Source organism: Corylus avellana, chromosome ca2, assembly GCF_901000735.1.
Source record: "Corylus avellana chromosome ca2, CavTom2PMs-1.0".
NCBI lineage: Eukaryota > Viridiplantae > Streptophyta > Magnoliopsida > Fagales > Betulaceae > Corylus > Corylus avellana.
This window is the reverse complement of record NC_081542.1, coordinates 45509631-45522499: the sequence shown is the minus strand read 5'-3', so window position 1 is coordinate 45522499 and position 12869 is coordinate 45509631. Positions and strand designations below refer to the sequence as shown.

At 33.4% G+C, this 12869-nt stretch overlaps 1 protein-coding gene across 1 annotated transcript; it reads right to left on the bottom strand.

The window, feature by feature from the left end:
- Nucleotides 1–6760: 6760 nt before the first annotated feature.
- LOC132170280 (G-type lectin S-receptor-like serine/threonine-protein kinase At1g11330) lies at nucleotides 6761–10268 on the bottom strand. The gene is made up of 7 exons (XM_059581197.1): nucleotides 8911–10268; nucleotides 8696–8803; nucleotides 8405–8607; nucleotides 8111–8321; nucleotides 7631–7868; nucleotides 7389–7539; nucleotides 6761–7278 (listed from the first exon to the last, which is right to left on the bottom strand). Exons 1-7 carry the CDS (start codon nucleotides 10190–10192, stop codon nucleotides 6964–6966), a joined length of 2508 nt encoding a protein of 835 aa, XP_059437180.1. The 5' UTR covers nucleotides 10193–10268; the 3' UTR covers nucleotides 6761–6963.
- Between the last annotated feature and the right edge of the window lie 2601 nt (nucleotides 10269–12869).

The window sequence follows — 12869 nt, the reverse complement described above, 5'->3', positions numbered from 1 at the left end:
GGACTTGACCGGACTTGCCCTGGACTTGACCGGGACTTGATCGAGACCTAACAAGGACCTACCTGGGTCCCGCCTAGGACTTGCTCGGGACCCGACTTGGACTTGACCGGACCTGTCCGGGACTTGCCCGGTCAAGTCCCGTCTAGGTCCCGGGTGGGTCCTAGTCAAGTCCTAGACGGGTCCCAATTAGGTCCCGATCAACTCCGGGTCAAGTCCTGGTCAAGTCCTGGCAGGGTCCCGGGCATGTCCTTGTGGGGTTTCGAACAAGTCTCATGCAGGTCCCTGTGGGGACCTTATTGGAAAAAAAATATTAAAAAAATTTATTTTTCGTGTGCGCAGTAATTGCCGTAAAATGTTTTCGACAAAAAACATTTTTAGGGAAAATTGATTCCCTGAAAATATTTTCTGACGGAAACCATTTTACATCAAAGTAAACAGAGCTTAAGTAAGACAAATAAATGGATTTCATGTTTTTTTTTAAATGTGAAATACAATTTATGACTGATGTTCATTTTGATTATGATTGGAAGTAATATTTATGATTTTCTGTTATCTTCTAATTGAAGTTGAACTACGTGCATTTATTATGATATCCATTTTGAGATAAATGAACCTTCAATTTAATGTGGATATTATTGTTGTAGACTAAACCAATGATTTTTAGTGTTTATGTACCCGCCTATCGTGGGACTAATCATGATTAATTATTGGGATTTAGTGTTTCAATGTGGATATGCTGTTGTACATCAAAATGAATAAGTTTAGGGTTATTATTTTGTGAATCGTAACAATTATACCAAGGTCCATATGGATAATAACTTTACCCTATCGGTAAATTATTATATGGTAGGATGCTTGGGATGATGAAGAAATTGGTTAGATACTTTGCACTTAGTTGCCCAATCTTATCCTCTCGATAGCAGGTCATTTTAAGTCTTTGTATTTAATTATTTTGCTTTATCATGCATAGCAGTCCATTTTTTGTATTACGGACTCCAACATATAATTCTTATAAAAATAATGCGTAAAAGTCAATTGTGTGCTGTAAACTCTACCATGAATGTGAGATAAAAAAAATAATTAAAAAAAAATAGTACGTAAGAGTTCATTATGTGTTAAAGACTAGCATGAAATTGAGATAAAAATAATGTGTAAGAGTCAATTGTGTATTACAGACTCTAGCATGAATTTGACATATAAAATAGTGTGTAAGAGTTCATTATGTGTTAAAGACTCTAGCATGAAATTGGGATAAAAATAATGTGTAAAAGTTAATTGTGTGTTGCACACTCTAGCATGAATTTAACATAAAAATAGTGCGTAAGAGTTCATTATGTATTAAAGACTCAAGTATGAAAGTGGGATAAAAATAATGTGTAAAAGTCAATTGTGTGTTGCAGACTCTAGCATGAGTTTGCCATAAAAATAGTGCGTAAGAGTTCATTATGTGCTAGAGTCTCTAGCATGAATTTGAGATAAAATTAATGTATAAGAGTGCAATGTGTATTTTGAACTCTAGCATGTGTAAGATAAAAATCTTACTATTTGGTGAATGAGGATATTTATGAGTACATATTTCTGGTTTTATATGCATCATAAATTTCTTGTGACATCCTCAATCCTGACAATCCTGGCATATCTCTCTTGGAAAGACACATATTATAAAAATGTGATAACTTCCAAGTTTCAAGAGCCTCAAGCAATCATATTTGTGTTAACTGTGTGTAGCTTGATATGCACTTAAGTATGTATATAAAATCATATGATTATATTGTTGGTGTACTTGGGAAATACTTGAGTCACTGGAAAGCTGTAAAGAAGTACTAAGGTACTTGTGGGAGTGCTAGGGACTTTTGTGCCAACGTAACGGTAATCCATATTCTTGATGTAGTTGGATATTGTGATGCCGATTATTTTGGCTGTGCATGTAGTGTATTTATGATGGTGGAAAGAACTATTTTGTGAAACAGTGTCATATAAACACATATAGCTTCCTCAACTATGAAGACATAATGTGTAGCTTATTGTGAGGCTACACATTAGCATACATGACTGCAAAATTTCATCTCAGGGCTAGGTATTCCATATGCCATTGTGATGCCATTAGAGATATTTTGAGTTAATTTTGCAGAATTTTTTCTTTCTCTCACAATACTAGGAGCTCCTTGCAATACAAGCATATTGACATAATATATTTGTTTGTTAGAAAGAAAGTTAACTGAATCTCACGTTTGTGTAGTGCTCCCACATAACATATGTTGGCGGACCGACTAACCAAGGGTTTTAGCTCCTATAGTGTTTCAGGAGCATGCGACTCATATGGGGTTGTTAGAGTCTTTTGTTCTATTAAGTTAGTGGGAGTTATGTGCCTTGTATATATCATGAGTATTTTTTGTGTTGCCATTTGCGTGCATTGTTGGTAAATGTGGCATTGATGTTGTGATACGAGACATAGTGTGTGAGTCTCGGTGAGACATTGTGTATTAGTCTTAGTGGGCTTCATTTGAAAATATCACTATAATGATAACGTTATTTGTGTCATACACTTGCATTCTATTTTCCTTGGTTACGTGATTGTAAATACTTGTTATATGTCATGCATCCTATCGGTGTATTATAACTTGTTACTTGCAAATACATTTTGATCGGGTTATGTGTTTAGAATGCTTATTTATGTTTATCCTGTGGTTAAATACTTATGCTGTCCAAGTGGGAGATTGGTGTATTTATTCCTTTTGGGTGGATTAGTATAGTCATTTGTTTTGTTTTGGGCCTATAATAGGATGAGTCAATTTTGTGAACGCATGAGAAAGCCATTTACTCTCACCTTATACACAAGTGAAGTTTGCCCATTACGCTTCACTAGGTTATTATGTGAAAATTAGGGTTGAGAGAAATAGTCTCTCTCCACACACAAAACACAGTCTTCTTCCATATGTTTGGGCATCTACAGGAGATTGATGAAAGTAGATATTGAAAGCTTGCCATGAGAATATTGAAGGTATGACATTGTTAGATTTATTTATACATGTTATGGAGAAAGAACAAATTTGTTATTGATTTATTCTAACACTTGTAATATTTGGACATGAACTTTGACGCTCCAACTGTCCACTTGACCATGAGACATGAGTGCAGCACGTGGTTTTACTATATAAAACTTTTAGTTCTATAAGCAAAAACCAAGAAACCTTTACAAAGGCAAACTAATAAAATTAATCATAAGATTTTCATTTTTTTTTAAATAAATTTTTTTGAACAAAAGGTTGAGCGTAGCTACTTTGGGGTATAAGCTTTTTCATTCATAATTTTGGGGGAATTATTAGAGTGGTACTCTTCTTGTTCCAATTAGGAATCCTTGAAAACCTAGCTGCATTTGAATGAGCCCACTTACTCATCTAAAAGCCGACTTTAAAATTTTTTTAGGGTCTATATAAACAAGAGTGTACAATTTTTTCTAAACCTTAAGGCCAATATTTTGTGAGCTAGGAGCTGAGAATTCCTTAATACTTATGCCTTCAAGTTCATACCTCTCTTATAGTTTGATTAAACCGCACAAAATTTCGAAAACCTTCAAACCATTGGAGTTTTAGGTTGTAAGAAGAGACTCAATAGAAGAATTGGCCAGAGTTCTAAAGCTACTGCGGTAGAAACAAACCGATTGTTTGTTCGGGGTACACATAAAGTTTTGTTACAAAATTTTCAGAAATATAAACTGTGTGCAACTTAATTCTTCTATAATTAATGAGTTTTCTGGTTTGGTTGTCATATAGTGGTTTTACTTTTAAATAATTTTTCAAAAAAATTTCACTTATTTACCAAAACCCATGGACTTGATTTGCTTTGCTTATGCTCTAGTTAATTTTGGTGATTTTGTTTGTGGTTCTTAATTTTAATTTGCTAATATTTGTTGTGATTTGCCTAAAAACACATGTTCACCCCTCTAGGTATTATTTGGAGCTACTAGGAGATTTTCAAAATCCATATCATTTTCCTGGTGGAAAGTCAGTCATTGTCAACCAAGCCACCCATTTCTCATGAAAATACATAATTCCTATCTTAATTAAGACATGAGAGAATTTCTATTCGATAAATTCATTAGCTTAATTGTGTTTTCGATCAACATGATTTGGCCTGGGAAAAATATATCTTCATAAGAAAATAAAAAATAAATAAAAGGGTTAGCAATGCTTAACTTGTAAGATTGACAATGTAAAATATATCTCCTATATATATGTAACAACATGGGTAGGGAGTTTTCTTGGAAAGTGACTTTCCAAGACATAAGTCATACCAAATCCAAAGAAAATCGTCCGTTGTAGTATTCCAAAATCTTTGACTGTGAAGTAGTTAATTAGCATTATATACACAGGATAATTGTCACAAGAGAGAGTAATTACTTCAAGTGTATTGGGTTGAAACTCACAAGCATATATAATTTTCTAACTTAAATGACAGCTCAACATATTATCTTACCAATATTTTACTCTCAAGTGTACTAGGTTGAAACACGCAAGCATAATTTTCTAACTTAAATGAGACCCCAACATATTATATTACCATTTCACTTATCTTTTAGGCCAAGAATTTCCAAAGACTTCGTCATATATTGGAAGGCGGCAGGCCTAGTTCAAGTAGGCTCCAGATTCATGTTCTGTTGAGAATCCAAGTTTCTATTGATGATCTTTATTTCAAGTGGAGTACTACTAGGTCTTCATTCTTGATTACTCATTCACTGGCGTGTCAGCAAATATTATTATTTGATAGAATCACAATGAAGGTACATTTAATATCTAATAGTGACTTTTATTGCCACATCAAGAAGTTAACACTTGAGAGTATGTGTAGTATATTTTTTAGTTCAATAGCCTGTTTTAAATATCAATAGATAAGCCAATACCCAAAACAAACAACAGAACTGAAAAGCATAGAAACTATGAAACAAATATAATCCAGACAGATCTAAAAACGCACACACAAAGGCCTCAAAAAGGCATCCAATGAGAGTTTTGCTACTATCTAGCGGTAGAAGTTAGCGCTCCTGTCAATCTTAGTAGCTGACTAGTTGTTGAGAGAGCTGAGTCTAGTCTAGACCAAATGTATCAGAAGGCAAGGGCAGAACTTGAATTTTAGTTGGATGAGAGAGGGGCAAAACTAAATTAAATTATTTTAAGTGGGGGGTTTAAAATTTTGATTTTGAAAGGATTATAAAGGTATTTAAAAAAGAAAAGAGGGAACCCTTAATTAAAATAGTTCTGCCCCTGAATTGGAGAAATTCTCCAAGTATATGTAAGGTTACTATTTTGGACACTAATTAAGAATGAATGAGAGAATCTTCTTCAAGAATGAGTTGTTATTTTACCAGCAAAATTGACTGCATGGACTGGACCTCACCTTCATTTGGGTAAAAAAAGACCCAAGTCGATCTACAACAAAGAGAATATACCCATCATCAAAATTTACTTCAATTTACTTATATATTAAAAAAAAAAAAAAAAAAAACCACCTTCAATTTAACCTTGGGGTGGAGCTCCCAGTGATCATAAGGGTAAACGACTGCAATTTTCAAAACATTTGTGGGCCTCATGGGTTAAGATTTTATTTATTTATTTTTAAGGTATGATTAATTATTTGTAAACTATTCCAAAATGAAGCTGACAATTATAAACACTTTTCAAGGATCAACCTGACTGACTTTCATGAGCCCTGGCCTTCCAATAAACCATGCATGTTACAGCCTGGCCGGTTGGCTGATATCAATTTTCTGGGTGGAAAGTCTTCCTTTCGTTGTGAATGATTTTGAAGGTCAAATGCGCACTTTTGAATAAAATTGTAACATGTGACTCATTGAGAGAATGTTTGGAAAAGATGGTCATTTGAAAATGTGAAAACTTTTTGGGTAATAAGTAAAGGGGTGACACAATTTTAAAGGTATTTTAATGCACTATTATTTTCAAATTAAAAAATTTTAGTGTTTTTAAAAATTGCGTTTTTTATTACAAAAAAATGCTACATATATTCTCCAATGGTCACTCTCAAGTATTTACTCCCTAACATGGCCATAAAAATCTCCATTAAGTACTACATATACGTTCATTTATTATGTTATCCAAGGGTATTTCATTGCCTCCACGATAAAGAGTAAGCATTTGGGAATATATGTAATACTTTTTTTTTTCTATAAATTGCATTTTGAAATCACTTTTTTTTTCAAACTGCACATTTTATTACTTGAGTAGTGAACATGATTTGGCCTGTGAAAACAAAAAACAAAAAACAATTAGTGTAAAGGCTTTAGCAATGCTTAACTTGCAAGATTGGGTCCGTCTGAATTTGGCGATTTTAAAAAGTGTGATTTTAACATCATGATAATAAAATATGCGACTTGAAAATGTAATTTTTAAAAATATAGGTAAGTGTTGGCAAAATTGCAGTTTAGCTTATAAAATTATGCGTTTTTAAAACGTACCCAATTGCCTGTAATTTGAAACCCAGTCTTTTAAGCGTTTTTAAATCACAATTTTTTTAAAATGTAATTCTAAACGATCAAATTTTTACAATTTAGTTTGAAATCATAATTTTAAAATGCGAAATTGCAATACCTAACGCACTCTAACAATGTAAAATATATCTCCATGTATATGCAACAAGATGGGTAAGGAGTTTTCTAGGAAAGTGACTATCCAAGATAAGTCATATAAAATCCAAAGGAAATCGTCCATTGTAGCTTTCCTCAATCTTCGACTGTGTAGCAATTAAATGAATAATGGTGGAAGCCCAAATAGCCCAATAAAGTGGATGACGGCAATTCCTCTTCAAATTGGAACAGAGACAACAAGATCACAAAGCAACTACAATTTCCAAAGAGTCATACAAACAACCCTGGGGAAAGCCAAGAGGTGATTTGGTAAAGTCTTCAACACCTATAACCACCAAGTGGTTTTCTCAAAGAACAGATGCTAGCTATCGGCCTTGAACCATTGTAACAGTAACATTGTTAACAGAGTATTTACTTGTACTTAGGTTGGGTTGACAGGAGCCAGCATTTGGGGCAATATGTCTTTCAGTGAATGCAGGTTGCTTTGGAAGAGGTAGATCAATAATCTCACTTTTAAGCATAGAAATAACAATGGATACACTTGGCCTATCTTTGGCAAATTCTTGCACACACAGCAGCCCAACACGTATGCATCTCAAAATTTCCATTTCAAAGCATGGTTCACGTATTATGGGGTCTGTTAAGGCCACAATGTTGTCTGCATTCCACATTTTCCATGCCTGAAAACATGAAAAGAGGATTGAAATTCTTAGCATCAATACTAAAACTCATAAGAAACATGCAGTTGAAGTTCTTAAAAAAATGAGGCAATGATAAAAGGGAGACTTACAAATCCTAGAAGGCTCATGTCCTGCTCATCATCATAAAAGCTAGAATTTCTTCTTCCACTAACAATCTCGAGTAACAACACTCCAAAGCTAAAGACATCTGATTTCTCTGAAAATCGCCCTTCCATTGCATATTCAGGGGACATGTACCCGCTGAGTTTTAACAATAAGACACATTCAAATATTGTTACATGAAATATTAGTGTAATTATATTTGTGAATTTGGCCAAACAAAGGTACTTACTATGTTCCAACGACCCTTTTAGTATTGGCCTGATCTTCATTGCCCCCAAAAATCCTAGCCAAACCAAAATCTGATATTTTTGGATTTAGCTCTTCGTCCAACAAGATATTACTTGCTTTTAGATCTCTATGAATAATCTTTAATCTGGAATCCCTATGAAGGTACAGCAAACCTCGACTGACTCCCTCGATAATGTTGAAGCGTCTTCTCCAATCTAGTAGTTTCGGTTTGATTGAATCTAAGGAAATTATTCAAATTAACCAAATACGAAAAAGGAAGTACACTCGGAATGAACTTGCAGTGTGAACTTCCGTCATGTTTGTAAAAGAAGTAAATTCGGCGAAGTCACATAAGAAAAGTATGTATCTAAAGACTAAGATACCACAATCAAAGAATATCATTTCAATGTTGTCTCTCTATGTAGATAAGTGTAGATTGTAATATTGGAAGATAATAACAAAGGCATAAGCATGAACTAACCAAAGAGAAATGCGTCCAAACTTTTGTTTGGCATGTATTCATAAACCAACATCTTTTCTTCCCCTTCCACACAGCAGCCAAGGAGTTTAACGAGATTCCAGTGCTGGAGTTTAGATATGACCACCACTTCATTCATAAATTCTTCTTGCCCTTGTCTAGAGACTCTTGAAAGTCTTTTTATTGCAATTTCTTGTCCACTTGAAAGTTTTCCCTGTAAACAAACAAACAAACAAGTAGTTGACTACATATTCAAGTTGTTAGGTAATAACACTCTACAAGAGCAACCATTATTACCCTGTATACAGGACCAAATCCACCTTGCCCAAGCTTATTTGATTGATGGAAGTTGTTTGTTGCACTTGCTAGCTCTTGAAGATTGAATAACGGTAGCTCTTGGAGTTTAACTTGGTTCACGTTGTCTTCAAGATTGTCTTCACCAGAAAATTTTTTATATGCTTCCCCCGTGTCGAACAATAACATCCTCATTTTCCTTTTCTCTGCTAGGCGTTTATACAATAGTTGTTAGTAATCTCTCTCTGTAGCAATCAAGATTATTTTCTAAGTGAAAAGGAAGGTGCATATTACCTTTTTGATTAGCCATGCAACGCCACAATAAGTAAATACAGATGCCAATGCATATTACTCCTACGATCACTGTGACGGTTACGATTACTTTCACATTTCCCTTTTTATCTGTAAATTCAGACAGAACATCAAACTTAAAGTAGCCAAACAATTGCATCAGCAGTGGATGATTTGAAGCATAAGATAAATTTTGACAGAAAACAAAAACAACTTACCAAGTTCTGAATAAGCCAAACGAACATAAAGATCAACTCCGCCACTCGAGAATTTCTGTAGGTCAATTAAGCTTCTTGTCCATGGCATACAACCAATGCCCGAATCATATGCGTAAGCTATACAGGAACAATTCTCCAAGCATTGGTTTCTACATTTTTCTTCAAGAGCAGATGACCAATCTGCCAAGTCTGGCACTTTCATCATCGTCAGTTTCAAAAATCCATCTTTTTTGCCCCCATCACTGCCATTGTTCACCCTCTCACACTGCAAGGGTCTCCTCCTCACACATCCACTAGTCCAATTTCCTCTGTTCCATTCTTCTCTGTTCTTTGGCTCAAACCCCGGTATACAGCTGCAAATTGGTGAATTCTGTGAATTACAGCTTCCAAATGCCCCACACTTGCCATAAACATCGCAGTCAGAATTCAAAGCTGACCACCCGATCCCCCAATGATCATCTCCAGTGTCAAAATATGTTTGCTGTAGATTTCCTTGAGCATTCAAGACAAATTTTGTTGGGAAAGACTCGTTTGAAAAGGAAAAAGATAAATAGAATGTTCCATCATTATCAGGTACAAGATTAAATCCATCAAGATATACAGAAACCATGTCCGGTACTCCAATAAAGATCTTGCTGTTCCATGGACCACTCCGCCAATATGTGTTACTGTCGTTCCAGATGAAAATTTCAGGAATATTTCGAACCTCAATACCGGCAGAGAAGTTTCCAATGGATGGATCAGAAGGACTTTTCCATGATGTCAGCTGCACTTTCTTACCCGTTCTAACATCCGTACTAATTTTCATATTTTCCATGAATGTATCAGAAGGATGCTGGAAACTCTCCCATAAGAATGTCCCTGTAGTGTTTCCTTGCAAGACAAGGTTTCCAGAATCTAAAAGCTGGGCACTCGAATTGACAACAGAATTTGTTAAATTTGATGACCAGAGAACCTTCTGTTGCCCATCTAACACTACCAGATTCCCAACTTCGGATATGGTAAGAATTCCAGAGGAATTCTTGAGGGGATTGTTTCTGTTAGCAACCCATACGACAGTGAACACAGAAATTTCAGCATACCATATCCCAACATACCGATCGGTAGAATTTGGAGGGCTGAAAAATCCCAGTTTGAAGTCACCCCCTTTGGAGATGATGGTTTCAGAGTCGTTGATGAATTTAGCTGCTGTGATGGTGTCTGTTGCAGAGCCAAACTGTAAACAAAAGCAAGATAGCAAGACAAGAAGAGCAGACAAGTTGGTGCTTCGAACAAGTTCCATAGATTCAACGCTTCTTGTTTGTGAGAATACAGATTATGAATGGCAGGAGCGAGGAGCATTATTGATTCGAGCATTATTGATCCATTGCTTCTCGTCCTCGTACTTTTTCTCCGACAGATATTTCTATCAAACGCGTTCTTTTGTCAATGCTTTCGGCTTTCTATCATTCAAAGCTGCCGTTTTGGACTACGGCTTGCAATATTTGGACGCTTCAATTGTCTTCACCATGAAAGTGGTCTAACATCAGCAATGTTAGAGATAAAGCTTCGGTCCAAGCTCAGATCATCCACAAGGTCAGCAACCCTTTTCAAGTTCAAATAGATGGTAACGTTTATATTTTATTCGTCATTTAAATTGTAAATATAATAATTGGGTTAGAATATAAATGAAATGATTAAATTTATAATTTTTATGGCTTAAATTTTTTAGAGTAAATGATGACGAGAGCTCCTATAAGCTCACTAAATTTTTGTTTGCCTCTCAAACTACCACTCAATTAATAATGTCTCCCTAAACTTTCAGCTGTGATAATCTCACCCTCAAACTACCAAAACATTATGGATGTCCCTCCCAAGGCTAGCAAAAAGATAAAAATGTCACTATATATTTTTTAATAAGACAAAAATACCCTTATAAATTTAAAAAATAATAATAATTTTTTTTAAATAAAAAAAAATTAATTTAAAAAGAACGCTTCTTTTAAATGAAATTGTTTATAAATTTTTTAAAAAACGATTTAAAAAAATCAATTTTTTTTAATGGAAATTTTTATTTAAAAATATAACTTTTTTTTTTAATTTTATTGTAGAAAACGAAAATTTTTAATTTTTTAAAAACTGAAATTTTTATTTTAAAAAGTTATAAAACAAAAAATTAATTTTTATAACAAAAAAAATCGAAAATTTTTAATTTTTTTCTTATAAAAAGGATTTTTTTTTTAATTTTAAATTTGCCACCTTTTGGATTTTTTTATTTTAATTTTTTTATTTTTTTAAGTTTTTGGTTTTTTCTAAAAGTTTTAGTGTTTTTTTTTTTAACAAAAAAAAAAAAAAAAAAAAAATTATTAAGGGTACTTTCGTTATTGAGGGGAGCATTGACAAATTTTGATAGTTTGGGTGGAACATTGATAATTAGGTAGTAGTTTGAAGGGGGTATATATGTTGGCTTTTTTTTTTTTTTTTTTGATCCTATGGCTTCTTCTGCCATTTTTGCTCGTTTATTTTCCTTTCCAAATGGCAAATGGATATATATATATATATATAAAAGCAAATTCACCGACTGCACTTTGTAATTTATATGTTTGTATGTTTTGGATGAACTCATTCGGGAGTGTTTGTAATTTCTTTATTATTTTTAAGCTGGAATGTAGAATCATGATATGAAATTTATCTAAAACACTATGGCTTAAAAAAAATTAAAATAAAAAACTAAACTTTGCCCAAAATATTTTTAAAATTACTTAAAATATGCTCTAATAGAGACCCAAAAAAAGCCCAAAAGATTATAATAGGCTCAATACCTAATATGCATATAGCAGATAACAATAATACACATACGGTTATTCTCAATAACAACATCCGCATCAGCATGTACAATCATATAATGTTTATGTTACAAGGTTGGCCAATATTACTGCAAAAAAAAAAAAAAAATTATAAAACCCATATCAGTTTCAGTCAACGTCAACCAAGTCACCCATTTGTCGTGAATGGCTGCCAACCTTAAGACTTAAGAGAAGATGTATTTGATAAATTCATTAGCTTTTTTCTTTTTTCTAGTCAATTGCAGGAAAATGTTACATTGGAAGATCATTCTCATTCTTGATCCGATTAGAGGAGAAAATATGAGATCTTTTAAGAATACTTCCAAACATAAGATTATAAGCGGTCTACTTAGCAAATCAATGTGACCTAAAATTGGCACAACAAGAAACTTTCGAAGCCTTCCAACTTAATAAAAAATCACAAAGCCTTTTTTAAGATTAACAATGAAAAACTTTTGAAGATTCAAAAAATAGGAAAGTGATTAATCTATACAAGAAATATCAAATCCAACGGAAATCGTCCATTGTAGCTTTCCCAATGTGAATGATGGTGATTCCTGAAATTCCATATAGTCCAACAAAGTGGATGACGGCTGGTATTCACGTTTCTCTTCTCTCTTCTTTTTTTCGTTTTTTTTTTGTTATTTTTTCTTCGTGTTTTTTTCCTTGTTTCCTGTGTTTTTGTTTTTCAACTTTCGTTTTTCTGTCCTAATTTTCTTTCCTAATTAATTTTTACTTAAATTGATTATTTTTTTCATTATAAATTTTACGAGAGAGAATTGCTTATCTTTGTAATTTGTTTTTTTACATGATCAGCAAGATGGTGGGAAGAAGAAATCTGTATTTTTCGAGACTTCTTCCTATATCTATAAAATTTATTAAAATTGGAAAAAGTATAGAGAAAAGATAGTTCTTTTGTATTAGATTAGTACTATTTTTCATTTTTTTTGTCTTTATTTTGTATGGTTTTGTTCTTTCGTTTGTCTATTTTGTGTCTTTATTTTATATTCTAATTTATATATTATTTTTATTCAAATTGCTTCTTTTTTTCTTTTCTAAATTTTAGACTGAATTTGAAAAAATGATGGTGAGAGAGAGAGAGAGCGGGGTTTTGTTTCTTTGTTTTTGGTATGA

Excerpts from the sequence above, each read along its gene's own strand:
- LOC132170280 (XM_059581197.1), bottom strand. The coding sequence starts at position 10,192 with ATGGAACTTGTTCGAAGCACCAACTTGTCTGCTCTTCTTGTCTTGCTA. Across the intron at positions 8,322-8,404 it reads GATTTGGTCCTGTATACAGG|GGAAAACTTTCAAGTGGACA; the intron begins GTAATAATGGTT and ends GTTTGTTTACAG. Across the intron at positions 7,540-7,630 it reads AAAAGGGTCGTTGGAACATA|CGGGTACATGTCCCCTGAAT; the intron begins GTAAGTACCTTT and ends GTTAAAACTCAG.